At 46.5% G+C, this 16,247-nt stretch overlaps 1 protein-coding gene across 1 annotated transcript in view; it reads right to left on the bottom strand.

Moving 5' to 3' along the window:
• Positions 1-16,247, bottom strand: part of DNAH9 (dynein axonemal heavy chain 9) — a gene marked incomplete at its 5' end in the record, with an annotated part of 303,352 nt that overhangs the window by 262,121 nt on the left and 24,984 nt on the right. The window contains 4 exons of the mRNA XM_081219032.1: positions 1,566-1,680; positions 4,413-4,563; positions 7,621-7,737; positions 9,393-9,560. Of these exons, the coding sequence (XP_081075158.1) occupies positions 1,566-1,680; positions 4,413-4,563; positions 7,621-7,737; positions 9,393-9,560 (551 nt within the window). The remainder of the gene's footprint in view (positions 1-1,565; positions 1,681-4,412; positions 4,564-7,620; positions 7,738-9,392; positions 9,561-16,247) is intronic.

Below are 16,247 nucleotides of genomic sequence, written 5' to 3'. Positions count from 1 at the left end.
CTCACTTAACAACTTTTATGTATACCATGCAGCCATGCTAACTACAGCCATCATGGTACTTGACATCCTCAGTATGTATCTTTTAACTGGAAGTTGGTAAATTTTGACCTTCATCCATTTCCCCCACCTTCCTCCTCAAACCTCACCCCCTATAACCAGATAACCACAATTCTGATCTCTTTTACTATGAGTTTGGTTTTATTTCTTATTTCCAGATTCCAGATATAAGTGAGACCATATAGTATTTGTCTTTCTCTCTCTGCCTTATTTCACTTAGCATAATGCCTTAAAGGTCCATCCGTGTTGCAAATGGCAGGATTTCCTTATTTTTTATAGCTGAATAATATTCCATTACATATGTGATATATATGTGTATGTGTATATATATATATATATATCTCACATCTTCATCCATTCATCCATCAACAGACGCTTAGGTTGTTTCCATATCTTGGCCACTGTAAATAATGCTGCTGTGAACATGCTGTGTTTGCCAAAGCCAGGTGTTTTCAACAAGATGGAGTCTTTAGAAAGAGGGGTCAGAGAAAGCCTGCCCTTCCCCAGGTAGCACCCTCAACAAGGTATTGCAACAGCTCTTCTCTCGCTCTAGCAGCCCAGATGCCTCTAACTAGCTTGGCTTCCAGACTCAGCTGTGAGGCAGGCCAACAGTTTCCAAACCTGGTCACCGGCGGATCATGGGGAGAGTGTGCCAAGGAAGCAGATCCCAGGCACCACCCTGCCCTGAGGTCTGGATTTAGTAGGTGGGGGGTGAGGGCTGGTAATCTGCACCATTAGCAAGCACCTGGGGTTTCTAATACATGAGGCCCTCACACCACGTTTCAGGAAACGCCGGGCTTCATTATTCTCCAGCAGCCTCGGTAGTAAAGAGCCGTCATGTCAGAGGAGATGTGTGGAGGAATCCAAAGAGCTTGAAAACCCTGACTCATTTTCCCCTGGAAACGAGGACTCTGCTGGAGCAAAAGGAGCCAGCCTGTGTCCAGTAAGCCTCACCTGACACCAAGGGACCCACTCTTCAATCCAAATGTATCAATCTTGTTAATGCCTGGCCAGTAGTACCTGGTTGCTATGAACTGAATGTCTGTGTCCTCCCCAAATCCATATGTTGAAGCCTAAGGTGGTGCCTTGGGAGGTGAGTAGGTCATGAGGGCGGAGCACTTATGAATGGGATGAGTGTCCGCGTAAAAGAGACCCAGACAGCTGCTGAGTCCCTCCTGCCGCATCTGAGGACACAGTGGGAAGACAGCCAGCTGTGAGTCAGGAAGCAGGTCCTCTTCAACAGACACCAAATCTGCCAGCAGCTTGACCTTGGACTTCCCAGCCTCCAGAACTGTGAGAGAGAGATTTCTGATATGCTCAAGTCACCCCATCTATAGTATTCTGTTATGGCAGTCTGAACGGACTAAGATACTGGCTGATTGCTGGAAATGGAAAGAAAAGATGATTTTTGTGCCTCAAGTAACTGAGTTGCGCTGCTACTATACTCGAAGTACAGAGCGGGAGCAGAAGCCTGAAACAAACCTGCCTTTCAGGAACGAGGTACTCACGGGTGTGTCATGCGTCTGAAGTTGTCGAAGGGACCCTGGATGCGCTGCCTCAGCTCCTGCGCCCAGCGGAGCCTCCCGGCCACAGCGGGCATGTTCTTATGCACGGAGGAGAAGTCTGGGGACAGGGCACAGCAGACTGAAGTGAGGCTCCAGGCCTGAGCCCCACTCTACCCATGAACACTCCCCCACCTCCCACCACTTACTGCACTTTTTGCCTCATCCACCTCCACCTGCTAAAGTCACCCTGGGCTTACACTGAGATGGAAATTCCTGGGACATCACCGAGTTCTGCTAAGGGGGAAGGAAGAGTGCCCTTGGGAAGAACGCTAAACAGCAACAGAGGACAGCTGTTCCCAGCCCAGCTCTGCCACTAACTGGCTTTCTGACTGCACACCTGTGACTTTCAATCCAGCTGCACATCAGCGTCACCTGGGGCTCTTCTAGAAACACTGATGCCTGGGCCCCATCCAAGCCACTCTGATTTGATTGGTCTGCGTGGGGCCTTGTCATCAGTATTTTTAGAAAGCACTCAGGATAATTCTAATTGTACAGTCAGGGTTAAGACACACTGCCTTGGAACATATGTATATATATATAACTGATTCACTTTGTTATAAAGCAGAAACTAACACACAATTGTAAAGCAATTATACTCCAATAAAGATGTTAAAAAAAAAAAGACACATTGCCTTAAACAGACAACTTAATCTCTCAGGCCCTTAGGTTTTTCATATATAAAATGGGGATAATATCTTCCTCACTCAACTTCCAAGGTTTCTGTGAGAATTCGGTAAGATTATGTATGGGACAGGCCATGTGGATTACGAAGCCCTTGACCAGAGTTAGCACAGCCTGGATATTCTTACTTCAGTCCATTGAGTGGGTTTGTTTGCTTATAATCAGTTGTCAAAATTAACAATTGTAAGATTTCATTTAAAAAAACCCTCAGTTTCCAGCTTCTCTGATAAAACTGGGAAGGCTGGCAACCACCAGCCCCCTTTCTAATGAACTGTAGGAGCTGAATATTGGTCTTGTCCTTTAGTTGACCATGGACCCCACCACTCCCTGATGCCTTACACTCAGCCCAGGTCCAACACTGTCATTTTCTACTTGGCTTCTGTGGTAGGCAAAATTCTAAGATGACACCCAATGACCCTCACCCTTGCATGAGTCTCTCCTCTTTAAGTATAGGTGGAAACCAAATGTGACGACATATCACTCCTGTGATGACGTTACATTATATGGCAAATGGGAGATGACCCTGGGTGGGCCTGACTTAATCAGGTGAGGCCTTGAAGAGAAGAGTTTTCTCTGGTTATTGGCAGAAGGGGAAGTCAGGGGTCTGAAGCATGAGAAGGATTCAACATGCCATTACTGGCTCGAAGACGAGGTGGCTGTGTGGTTAGGGACGGGAGGGCTTCTAATCTCTGAGAGCAGGCCCTGGCTGACAGCCAACAAGGACACAGAGACCTCAGTCCTGCAGTCATAAGGAACTGGATTCTACCAACAAAAATGAGCTGGGAAGTAGATTTTTCCCCCAGAGACCCCAGATGAGAACTTGGCCCAGTTAACTGATTTCAGCCTTGAGATTCTCTGAGTGAAGAACGCAGGCACACCAAACTGGGCTGCAGACCTACACAACTGTGAGCTCAGAGATGGATGTTGTTTTAATCCACTAAGGTTGTGATAGTTTGTTATGCACAACAGAAATTCAATATGCATCTGAAGGTGTTTGAGTTTTCAAACTCTGCATCCCACTGTGAGAAGTCAGGAGGATGGTCCCTCATAAAGCTGAGGCCAGCAGATTTTTCTGGGATGACTTCCTAAGTGGAAGCCATTCTTAATGACCTCACTGTGAAACCTGTTTATAGAAATAGTGGTCCTGTTACGCCATTACTTAAAAACTTTTGAAAATTTCCTGTTGCCTTTAGGATGAATTCCAGATTCCCTAATAGGGCACTCAGAGCACTTCATGACATGGCTCCAAACTCGATGGCTGACCTGATCTCCCTCTATATACCCTGTTTGGCTCAGGCAGGTCTGACTGGTCACCTTCCACACCCTTTCCTGCCTTTGCATCCAAGACCATTGCCTCTTCTCCCTGGCTGTCCATCTCCCCATCTTTCACGGTCAAGCTCAAGGCCACCATCTCCATTAACTCTTCCTCCCACCTCCCAGCCCAATTCATCTTGTTTTGCTACAGTTCTTTATAACTCTGTTCAGGCCAATCGCGTTCCTTGAAGAACCACCTGTCAGGATTAATTATTCTCTCCCTTACCCTGGCCTGCCTCTGCATGCGGTGCCCACAAATTTACCTTGCATATAGCAAGGCCTCAAGGAACATTTGCAAAGCTGAACTGAACTTGTGTTTGACTTTCAAACAGACAAGACAGGGCATCTAAGAATTACAATAACCTCGGTGTGTTACTGCCCTTTGTCAGGCTCCTGCTGGTTCCTCCTTGCAAAAGCATGGTTGATAAGGCACTGGAAGGGATAAGAACCTTTTCTCAGGCATGTACAAATCTACTGTGGAACTGAGGTATGTTAAAGATTAATCAGTGTGGCGACATTGACTGAGGGTCAACTCACACACTACGCTGAGATCTAAACTGGCCTGAGGCAGTGGTCAGGACTTCACTGCTCTGGGTCAGTCTGCCAATCCTGCCCTAGACACAGGGAAATGCACAGTTCAGTGAACTCTTCAATCACCCAAGTCTAGAATTTCAAGCAAGAAGGTTGTGCTCTTGGAGAATGCCCTGGATTCACAGCAGACATGTAACAAACACAGAAGAGTGGCACCCTTTCTGGTAACCGATGTCCCCCATTCAAATGTGACAAGCAGCTTACCATGCTCCACCTCCTCCTGGACATGCTGACTGTAGATCACCCTCACGGCATCCAGGTCCTCGCTGAACATGCGGATGAGCACCAGGTATTTATCAGATGTGTCCCGTGCTACCAGTGGTCTCTCCAGGAGGTTTCCTGCTATGTCTAGCAGCTACAGAGGAGGCAGAAAAGAAGGGGAAAAGTCACAGATTCAACTTTTCCAAGGTTACATTAATCTCGTATCCTGGTTTTTCCTTCATTTGTCTGTCCACAAATGTAAGAGGGTCAAAAAACCGTTACTGTGCAACTGGATGGATAATTATGAATCGGCAAAATATTCATAGTCTGTCCCTCTGGTCTTTGTTTCTGAAGGAGGGATTCCTGTGTGCTGAATGACATACCAGACCCTGCCGTGTTTTAAGAACCTGGGTAGAGGGTAAAACAAAGAGAAAATGAAAGATGCCAGAAAGGGTAAGCTGCTGTACATCATAAAGACCTAATGCAGATATGGAGGGTGACGACGGAGAAGAAAAATGAAGCTAATAGGCTGGGTGTTGGGGAGAATTGGGAGGGCTAAAATTTGAGAGTGGGGACCAAGAAAAGAGTTTCAGGGAGCAGTTGCCCCCAGAAGGCAGTGATTGCAAGGATACTTTGCAGATGTTTCCTGTGCATCACAACTGCCCTAACCCCTTGGTGGGAGCAGCGGGATCAGAATGTGAAATGCTTTTAATCACCTCCTGGTTGCTGGATTGTGTTTCTCTAATCCTCATGCTACCCTGAGACAAGGTCGTGGAAGACTCCAGTTATATTTAGGATATAACAATACACGACTTCTAGGACCACCCAGTCCTCCAACCCAAAATCACCAAGATCTCTGGAGACAGCAGGAAGTAGCTCTCCCTCCATGGAGGCACGAGAGAGCAGGTCTCCACCGAGTTCTGGCTCACACATCCTGCTGAGAGGTACAGAGGTGTGGGCCGAGGGACCACTGCAGCCAGCCCACACCCTCGGACTCAGGTTCTCTGACCTGGACGTACCCCTTCTGGCCATGTCCACTGAGGCACACATAGTGGTCGAATGGCCTTATGGCAGTAACAGGGGTATCTGGACTCAGGGGTCCCTACTTCCCCAGCGTGAAAAGGCACTTCTTTGCACGAAATTATATACATTGGAAGCTTTTGTTTTGGCTGAAGGAGGAGGGAAGGGCTTTGGTTTCTTGTTGGCGGGATGACCAAAAAGAGAAAACCAAGGAGGCAGAAGGGACCGAATGGTTATGGTTTTCCTAAAAGGTCGCACAGACTGGGTGGGTAGCCTTGTTGAGAAGAGGTGTTGGAGCCCAAAGAAGAAGAGTCTGCTCCGTGAGAGCCCTTTGAGACTCCGGGTATGAGCAATGTTGCTTCAGGACCTGGTAGCAAAGGGTGTGCAAAGTTGGAAAGGTCTCTCGCTGCTTCTGCTCAGAACCCTGCTCCACCACAAAATGCAAAGTTTGGGGTGTTTGGAACCCACACAGATATGCCCTTGGCATAAATGTAGATGCTGTCATGGTGGGGATCATCAGAAGAGCAATAGTAAGACCCCTGAAAGCACCTTCCTGGGCAGATGACATTTGTAAGGGAGACTACAGACAAGTAGCAAAGACACCATGATCTCAAAGACAGAGCAACTTGAGAGTATATGTGAGACGCTTGAAGACACCTTGAAATCCATGGTGCACAGGGATTTATGGGAGGGATAGGGCTGGACATCCTCAAGGCAGAAATGGGGTTCCAGCCTCACCAGTTATCTGAGTGGTAACATCCCAATTAGCCATGACAGTTAATGGCAAAAGGGATTATTTTACAGACACATATAAGCCCTTCTCTTGGAATTAAATACTTGGAGAGGGAAATTCTACAACTCTTCCTATGTGAGTTATGGAGTAGTAGGTATTTATTAAAGACTACATATGTATATTCTTTTTTTTTTTTTTTTTTTTTTTGCGGTACATGGGCCTCTCACTGCTGTGGCCTCTCCCGTTGTGGAGCACAGGCTCCGGACGCTCAGGCTCAGCGGCCATGGCTCATGGGCCCAGGCGCTCCGCGGCATGTGGGATCCTCCCGGACCGGGGCACGAAGCCGCGTCCCCTGCATCGGCAGGCAGACTCTCAACCACTGCGCCACCAGGGAAGCCCAACATATGTATATTCTTGAATGAGTTAAATATATATATGCCCAGTGTTCTAGAACAGCATGGTTTCACACATCCTGGGTTTAAGCCCCTTCTGCAATTGTCCCACCAATCACCCAGTCTACGTTTGACATGTTCAGTGCCTGGAAACTTACCTACATCTCAAGGAAGTTTATTCCATCTTTAAATAACATTAACAGAAACCTCTTTCCTCTGGGGCTTCCCTGGTGGCGCAGTGGTTGGGGGTCCGCCTGCCGATGCAGGGGACACGGGTTCGTGCCCCGGTCCGGGAAAATCCCACATGCCGCGGAGCGGCTGGGCCTGTGAGCCATGGCCGCTGGGCCTGCGCGTCCGGAGCCTGTGCTCCGCAACGGGAGAGGCCACAGCAGTGAGAGGCCCGCGTACCACAAAAAAAAAAAAAAAAAAAAGAAACCTCTTTCCTCTACTTAGCTGAACTCTGCCTCCTTGTAACCTGATTAGTCCTGGTTCTAATCTTTCAGGCTCTACAGAATAAGTGTTGTCGCAGTTTACAGAAGGTCTGTTCTGTTCCACTAAGTCTTCAGGTCTCACAACCCAGATCTGTCATTTCTGTAGACATTTACCTACTCATCGTCCTAAACCTCCTCCTCCTGCACATTTGCGTACCGTCTGATCTAGGCAGCACAGGGCCAGGGCTGGCGTCTTCTTACTCCAGTTACTTGTGCTTGAGTGGTTCGCTCCAGCCTGAACCAACCTGATGGCAGCGGTTAAACAGCCGCGGTGCTGCAGAGCCATGGATTTAGGATGGTGACCACAGCAGGCTTCTTCACTTTCAATGGGTACTCTACTGATAAGGCCCAAAGAAAGCATTCCAGAAAAAACTCACTTACAAAGCATTTTTACATCGTCCTGTTTGCAGAAAAGCATTAGCTGTCAACTTGAGAAGCCCAGCTCTGCACACTCCCTTGCCCTGGGACACCCACAATACTGCTGTAACAGAACAATGCCTCTCTGCAGGAACAAAACAGTTGGAAGAGGGCGGGGGGGAATAAAGCATGGGGGTGGCTCCCCCTACTTTACAAACCTTGAAGGCGTGCTCCAAACCAGGGGCATCATCAAAGGCCTGAATAAAGACAGTCCCCAGTCTCCGGTCAAGGTCTTCTACCTTCTGATTAAACTCAGAGACATCATTTTCAAATTCCTGAAGAGACATCACATAGACGTAAGAAAACATGATATTCTGAAGGCCCATCCTGCTGTGCTCTTTACTATGAACATGTGTACTCAAATAGGTTATACCACGGATTTATTTTAACTTTCCACAGCTCACCATGGCGTGCCTTAGTGTTTATCCATGTAGATAGTTACCCTATTACTGCAGCATTTTTTTCCTAGACACTCTAGGCAAAATGGTGCAGAGAGGTGGACGTGAGGTTGCTATGCTGTCCCTCCCGTCTGGGCCCCACCTTCCACACCCTGAAGCCCCTTCTCTCACCCGCCACCTCAGGCCACTCCAAAAGCCACCTCAGCAATGGGGCTATTCCATCATTACCCCCTACTTCCCTTCCCCCCACCAAGTGAAAATCCTATTTTTTTCAGTGTAAGCAAACTGATCTGGCCATTAGGAGGAAGGTAAGCTAATTAAACTAGTATACACTATTTCTTCTAACTACACTTTAATTGCTTAAGACAGCGGCTAGCTATTGTTCCTAAGGTTGCCAAATTCAGCAAATAAAAATACAAGACAGCCAGTTAAATATAATTTCAGATCAATAGTAAATTTTTTTATAAGCATGTCCCTTTAATAAGCATGTCCCAATTATTGTATTTTATCTGGCAACCCAAAGTGTGCCCTCTTTCTTCGAATGTAGCAATTTTCAGAGAAACTTTGTTAACTCAAATCTCTAACTTGTGGAATTGTTATTTCTTATTATTGCCTTACAGTAGCTACGCATATTTTTATGAAAAGACAAAGAAAAGTCGGAAAATGTAGTAGTATTTTTCTACTTCCCAAACCCAACCATATTAGCATTGTAATATGTTTCCCTGTGCATAGGATTTTGTTTTGCTTTGTTTTATCACACGGTAGCAAACATATGGCATATATCCTGCTTTGTACTCCAACTCTTTGTTTTTTACTTTATGGAATTTTTAGAAAGTGACATTTCCTGGGTTTGGCCAACTAAGATCCCCCTAGACATTGGAAGATGCTCAGAGCAGATTCTTGCTGAATCTCTCTCTCCTTTTCCCTCAAATACTCTCAAAATTCCTTCTCCAGCAATTCAGCCATTTCCTTCTCAGGGAACTCCATTCCCTACTTCTGTACTGACTCTTTTGCTTCTTTTTGTTTCCTGCAGGCTTTGACTCACAGGTCTCAGCTCTCCGGAGCCACAGGTTAGATGTGGGCTCCTGTGTCCCGATCCTGGAAAATGCAGCTCTAGCCCTTTCCTCATCCTAAGTAGTTCCTTGGGAACCAGGTTCTGAATGGAAAACTCCCCAGCCCACTAATGAAATTCTGTCCAAGTGTGCCTGGCCTTCACCTAGCAGTCACTGCTCAAAGCTTAAGCTTTGGGAGTTGCAGGGCAGCCACAGCCTCCACCATCATCCCATCCCCACCTCAGCATCTCTGAAACCCTGTGTATCATCAGCTTGGAGAAGTCAGCAGTTGGAAGAGGCCCTCCCCTGATCTTTCTCCTGACACAAAGAATAATTAAGAGTGGTCTCTGCTGATAAAACCATGGGGACCACAGAGCCAAAGAAAATGCACAGGGAAAATGCAAGTAAATACCCAGACCCTACAGGCTACAGGCATCTGAGAAACAGACAAACTTGCAAGTTAGCTCTTCCAAGCTCTACCATGCTCTGAGGGTCCAAGCAGTCATAGGAAGACTCTGAGAAGACCCTGTACATCTCTTGAAACTCGTTGTACATCCGCTGGGCCTGCTGGCTCAGGGCACTCCCTCTGATGCCACTGAACTCAAGCTTTCCCAATTTGTGGAAATCCAAAGTTGTCTTCAGAAGATCCTATAAAGACAATTTGCAATGGAGTTAAAAATAATAATGATGATGACAACATCAGATGACACTCAAATTAGTATGGGAAGGGCTGGAAATTATATGGGGGTGGTGGTTGCTTAGGAAAATGTGAAGCCTGATTAGTTTTGTAACCTTATTATTAGATTGGGTTGGTATAAATAACTCTTGGTGAGACTCGATAACAAAGAGAAAATTCTGATAAATAAAATTAACATACACACACAAATCAAATTTATGCTTCAGCCTCTTTCAGTGTTCTCTAATAAATAAAATATAATAATAACATTATCTACATGGCTGGTGGCTTTATACCTATTTAAAAAACTAATTTCAAATGGACCATGCTATGTGGTTCTAGAATGACAGGTATTTTGGAGGATATTGACAGGAAAGCGGATCCTCCAAATAGTCCTGAAGACAAGCTCAGAGGTGGCACCAACATTCTCAGCAATGACTTCTGCTATGAAAAGACATCTGCGGGGTGCCCTTGCCGAGCGTACATGCTACGGTAGACCCTGTGGCCGGCTAGGTGGTGGGGGGCGATGACAGCTCTGTGTTGGGACAGTAATAGTGAGAGTGAATCAAGTCAATGCGGGCTTAGGATGTAGGCCAGTGCCGGGCACACAGTAAATAGGCAGTGAGTGAGCATTACTGTCACTGTTGAGGTGGCAGTGTCCCAGCTGTGCTCAGGATTAAGTGACAGGTGACAATACAACCTAGAGCCCTGGGGAGGACAGGACCCTGCCCGAGTCTATCGAAGATGCTTCACCTCTGATGGGATGGAAGCCTTCAGGACACGTCTAATGTGACAGACTATACTTACCTCTCATTAGAACCCATCGAAAATCACAAAACCTCCAAACCAAGACATTCTCCCTGTTATCCCTTCCAATCTGTGTGCTTACCTCTTCAACAGGAAAGGGAAATTAAGGTACCTTTGTGTCATTTTGGCAAACATGTGGTGTGGACCCCTGGGAGCCGGCTCTCTACCCAGAGGAGGTTTGAAAGTAAAGAAAAGGGAACACTGACATGAGGCTGGAAACCCAGCAGGCCCTGGCACCATTTCAGGGAATTCCCACTGCCACTGGCCACTGCTATAGGCTGACCCATTAGGCTAGCAGAGGGCTGCCTATCTCCTTCCTGTCGCTGGGACACCGAGTCCAGCAGCAGAGACAGAGGCACTGGGAAGTGCTGAGAAGTGGCTGACTTTCCCCGTGTTGCCAGGTGGGTGCCCATCCATGCAGCCTTGGGCAGCCATCTAAGAACCCTTTTTGCTCAGCTGTGCTTGGGCATGGCTGTGAGCAGGTGGCTGAAGTGGGAGAGGAGAGAAGGAGGAAGAACCATCCAAGGGAAGGAAGACATACACCCAAACCAGGAGATCTTGCCAACGACGGGGAAATGGGGCAGTCTTTATTTAAACACACGTTCAACTTTGAAAACAGCAGTCAGTTTGATTTAAATGAAATAGACTTAAATAGTAATTCAAGTCATTCAAAAAGTGCTTAGTTGCTGTCAGTGTGATAGGAGAAACATATTTGTGCAGTGGAATGTCACCTGGGTACCCATTTTTCATAACTCTGTGGATGTCAATTTCAATTTTTAGGAAATACCCTCTAACCATTTTATTTATTTTTTAACATCTTTATTGGAGTATAATTGCTTTACAATGTTGAGTTAGTTTCTGCTGTATAACAAAGTGAATCACCTATATGTATACATATATCCCCATATCCCTTTCCTCCTAACCATTTTAAAAGGCAGATGCATCTCGATGCATTTGATTACATCGGAAAACTAGATGATGATTTTGTTATACTATTTTATTTCTCAAGAATTCTTGAAGCATGGTCCTGGGTGGTCACTGCAAGGTGTTTATCTCCAATCTAACAGGCAAATCATAGGTATTAGAAGAATTCTTACATAATCATTCTATTTTTGGAGAAACTCTGGTCACCCAAGACAATGGATATTTACATTGTTTTACTTAACAAACACACGATGGGCAATACATTTATTTAGGGTTCAACTCCAGGTCTTAAACCTTTCCTTACTCCACCCCCAATAAAAAGAACCTCCCACCCCACTTTTCTCCGCACTCTCTATGCCCTTTCCCTGCGTAAGCTTTCTTTAGAACTCTTATAATATTCTGGCATTATAATACACTATTTGGGATTATATTACAGTTTATTTTCTATCCATCTTTCTCAGTAGGTTGTAAACACCCCAGAGGTCCCACTGTATTTTCAGTCCCAGATGCTGAAGAAATATTTGCTGAATGAATGAAGACGTGATCTTTGACCTTTGACTTAGCGACAGCACCTCCAGGAGAAGGTGACAGGGTGGTAGAGACTCTAGGAACAGTGGACTCAGAGCAATTGGAGAAAATAAGAATTAGACAAGAGCAGAGAATTAGAAAGCAAGGCCAAACTGTGTCTTTAAATGTTTGAAGGGCTTTGGTCAAGTGCAAGGCAGAACCTTGCATGGTCCTGCCCTGAGGGCAAAACTAAGGCAAATGAGTGAACGGGACCCAGGAGCAGATTTGGTGTCAAGTTGTAGGTTGAACTTATAAAATTTCTTATACTTGACCATTCTGACCTACAAGAAATAGCAATTTCATGTGGTTCCACTCCATAAAACAGAACCATCTCACGCCTGAAAGGCCCAACCATAGACTGGGCTGCTAAGAGAGGTAGTGAGGCCTCCATCTCTGGGTGGATTTTAGAAGTTTGACATTACGGAGGTATCGTGAAGAAGATTAGTGCATCAGGTGGGAAGTTGTCTTACCACCGTAGAAACAGATTTATAGTAATCATGGTGACTATATCTTTCTTAAAATACTTAAATGTAAGCTCTTTTCTTTGTTTATTTAGAAGTCCTCACAAAAAAAGGCCATTAAACCAATAAGAGGTTTAAATTATACATATATATTTTTTGCGTTACGCGGGCCTCTCACTGTTGTGGCCTCTCCCGTTGCGGAGCACAGGCTCCGGACGCGCAGGCTCAGCGGCCATGGCTCACGGGCCTAGCCGCTCTGCGGCATGTGGGATCTTCCCGGACTGGGGCACGAACCTGTGTGCCCTGCATCGGCAGGCAGACTCTCAACCACTGCACCACCAGGCAAGCCCTAAATTATATTTTTATATTTTTAAAATATCCATTTTTAACCGTCATCGTTGTAGACACATGAAACTCATTACGCTATATACAGGCTAAAAATGGCAAGTTCAGTGGTAGGACAGAGGGCATCGTGGAAGGAGTGTAGGATAGGGCACAGATCCCTGGGTTCACACAGCCCTGGTCTGCCATTAACCAGCTATGAGACTTAAAGCAAGACATTTAATTTTTCTAAGCTTCCTTTTCCTAACCTGCAAATGGGTTACAGAGTTAAAGGGGAAGTGCCTTTGTACTTCAATAAATGGTAGGTGCTGTAATTAATCTTCATTACCCCGGTGTCATTAGATCAGGTTGGTGGCTAAGAGATGTATAATAGCTAACACACAGGCGCTCCTTTTAGAGACAGAAGCTACAAAGAGCATGGGGTCCCAGGCAGCTGGCTGGACCGGCCAGGTACTATTCTTACAAAAAACTGTGCAGTCTTTACTAGGGTGGTGAGGGCGGGTTCCATCTGTGCCGTGACCCCACAAACAGCAAGCCTCTTCTCAGGAGAGGCCGCACATCTTAAAAGAAATGCTTTCAGAATTCATTAAGGGCGAGCACAAAGCAGACATTCATAGATGAAAATCTCAAAGGTCATTGGGAAACAGTTTTCTTCACCTTCCGACGGAGGCCGACCTCATGCGGCTAATGTCCTACATGACCGAGCGCTCAGGCCCGGCTAAAACGGAAGCGGCCCAATTAGGCCAGAATGAAAAGAGGCAGTGAAAGGGCTGGAGACTGAGGAAAGAGCAAAGGAAAAGCGCTGTAGATTAGGTCAGTTTATTACGTATCTGCCCGCTAATCACCGCGCATGAAGCCTCAGCAGGAAATCATCCTGTCTCCAAGTGAATCACAGCTTTACAGCAATTTGACAATGAAAGAAATGGGGGTTCTCTCCAAGCTGCTTACTTACTGCATTGTTTGAGAGAAGAGGCTGTGGGGAGAAACATAAACAGGGCACCTGCAGAATCTGCAATATTATGACACAAAAATTAACTCTGTGAGTGTGTGATGTGTCCATGTGTCGTATGCGGTGTTGTGTGCACATATGTATGTACGTGTGGTGTGTGACTGCGTCTGTGTATGCACAATATGTGTGGTATGTGTGAGTGTGGTGTATGTATGTGTAGTGTTGTGTGCATATGTGCAGTGTCTGTATGTATGAGTGTGGTGTGTAATGTGTATGTATGTGTAGTGCGGTGTGCATACGTGCAGTGTATGTATGTGTAATGTGCGTGTATGTGTAGCGTTGTGTGCATATGTGCAGTGTATGTATGAGTGTGGTGTATAATGTGTGTATGTGTAGCGCTGTGTGCATATGTGCAGTGTGTGTGTCTCTGTGAGTGTGGTGTGTATAATGTGCGTATTTAATGTGTGTGTGTGAATGCATGCGCACTGAAGCATGGAGCAGGAAGGCAGGGTGAGGGTAGGAATCAAGAGGCAGCTGAAGACTCTCTTTCCCTTTGATTTTTGACTGTTGTTTCAAATTGCAAAGATTTTATATACTTTTGGGATTTCCTTAGTAAGGCCCTTTCATGGAATGGGAATTATAATTTTACCCAAATGACTTATTCAGAAAAAAAGACCTAGAAATCATGTGGTAAAAATAGTGTGTGCAAATGCAAGATAGAGTGTGTTAGGACAGAAGAAAACCACAAAACCAGTGTGGGACCCTCAAAAGGGAGGGAGGAGGGAGGGAGGGAGGGGAAGAGACCTTTAGAATCGCTGGGAGACGGCTGAGTTTGGTGGAAAGACAGCACTTGGAACCCTGTGCCCCTGGGTACCGGGTACCAATCCCAGGTAAACCTCACTGAGCCTGTGACTTTGGGCAAGTTCATTTATGTGTCAAACTTAATGGTGCTCATTTGTTAAAGTAAAGGTTCTTATATCCAGCTCTTACGCAGGTTTTAAGGCTGCAGTTCTGGCACGAGACAGGCTCTTGAAAGATGTTAGTTCTTTCTTGGTCTATTCTTCCTTTCCCTCCCAAGGGCTGGCAAGCTAAGAGACTAGATGCGTCATGGGGATGGAGAGGAGGAAGAAGAGGAGGAGGAGGAGGACTGCGGTTTGTGGAGAAGGCAATTACTCCGCGTGCCGCTGCAGACAGACCTGCAGGAGGACAGCACCTCCGGCCAAGCAGGCCCTGCCCCCACCTTCACTTAGCAGGTGTCCAGAGGGGAAGCATCAATCTGCACAATAAAACTTTCTTGTTTAAAAGAGCAAGAGCAAGAGCAAAAGAGCAAAAGGAAAAAAGCCACACAAATCAGAGGGAACTAAAATGAGAGAGAATGATGGAGACTAAAAACCAGCCCTAAACAACTTAACCCTGGACATGAGCAGGCAGAGAGGGAAACGTGCTGATGTCATTTTATTAACATCTCGGGGGCCACAAAGTGTACAGAACGGCAAGATGTATAAGGCCGGGTTCATGCTAATTCTTGCTGGAGAGAAGCAGATTAATCTCATTTCAAACAGGCATCCATCACAGAGATACACAGAATGTTAACTAAAGGGCAACATGAAATATGCCTGGAGCCGATCAATAAGTCTGTGTCCCACTGCACTGAGCGAGTGGGGAAGAGACGAGGGAGCCGGGGGCCAGGGGGTGAGTCTGAGCAAGTGTCTGGGAGACGAAAGATGAAAGGGGAAAAACACCAGGACACAGGAAAGGAGCAGCCATGGGAAAAGGGAGAGTCAGGTAAACGTAGGGTGTACAAAAAGCCAAGAGAAAGTGAAAGAGAGAGAGAGGAAAACAGGGGAGGGGAAGGGAGAGCAGCAGAAAGGGGAGGAAGAGGGGAAAGGGAGGCAAAGGGGAGATCGGTGGAGAAAAGAAGTGGTGGAATTTGGCCTAAGAGCAGAGAAGTGAAGCAGAGCCAGGGACTGAAAATGGAAGAGGGGAAGGAGCAGGAAGACAGAGCGGGTGACACTCAACTCATCTTCTAATTAAACTGGGGCAACTTCTTTTTATGCACCTGTGCCCTTGATTCAGAACGAAAAAGCAGCCTCAGAGCAGACTATTGTGAGGGTAATGCCTCCAGGGAGACTGGTGGCCTAGGCTGCTTATTTTTACTGACTAAACCCAGAAGATTAGGCGCCCCAGCTTAGGATAGCTGTCTATATGCAAAGTCCCATCATTAGCATGTGTGCAGCGCTGAGGCCGCAGCCCAACAGCCTTGCAGAGCTGAGCGTTGCTTCCTGGCCTCCAGGTGAGGACCACCCTCAAGGCTGGACAGCCTGCACACAGTAAAGGCAGTTGTCTGCCGCGTCCACCCTGGCGGCCAGGGGCAGGGTGCAGCAGGAGAGTGTCTGTCACCTCTGGTTGAACGAGAGCAAAGGGGCTGGTGCCGGAGAGGAAGGGACGGAGTGGAGGGGGAGGAGAGGGGAGGCTGCTTGTCAAGAGCCATGGTAGAAACGGCTGCGGAAAAAGGACCCATTTAGGATAAAGCTAGGTATCAATTATTTATACTGTGATCCCGGTGAAGGATTTAAGGTGAGCCTTTCGTAAGATCTAGCGTCTCGCTT

Source organism: Mesoplodon bidens (genome assembly GCF_964165515.1).
Source record: "Mesoplodon bidens genome assembly, chromosome: 19".
Lineage (NCBI taxonomy): Eukaryota > Metazoa > Chordata > Mammalia > Artiodactyla > Ziphiidae > Mesoplodon > Mesoplodon bidens.
This window is presented reverse-complemented; position numbering and strand designations above follow the sequence as displayed.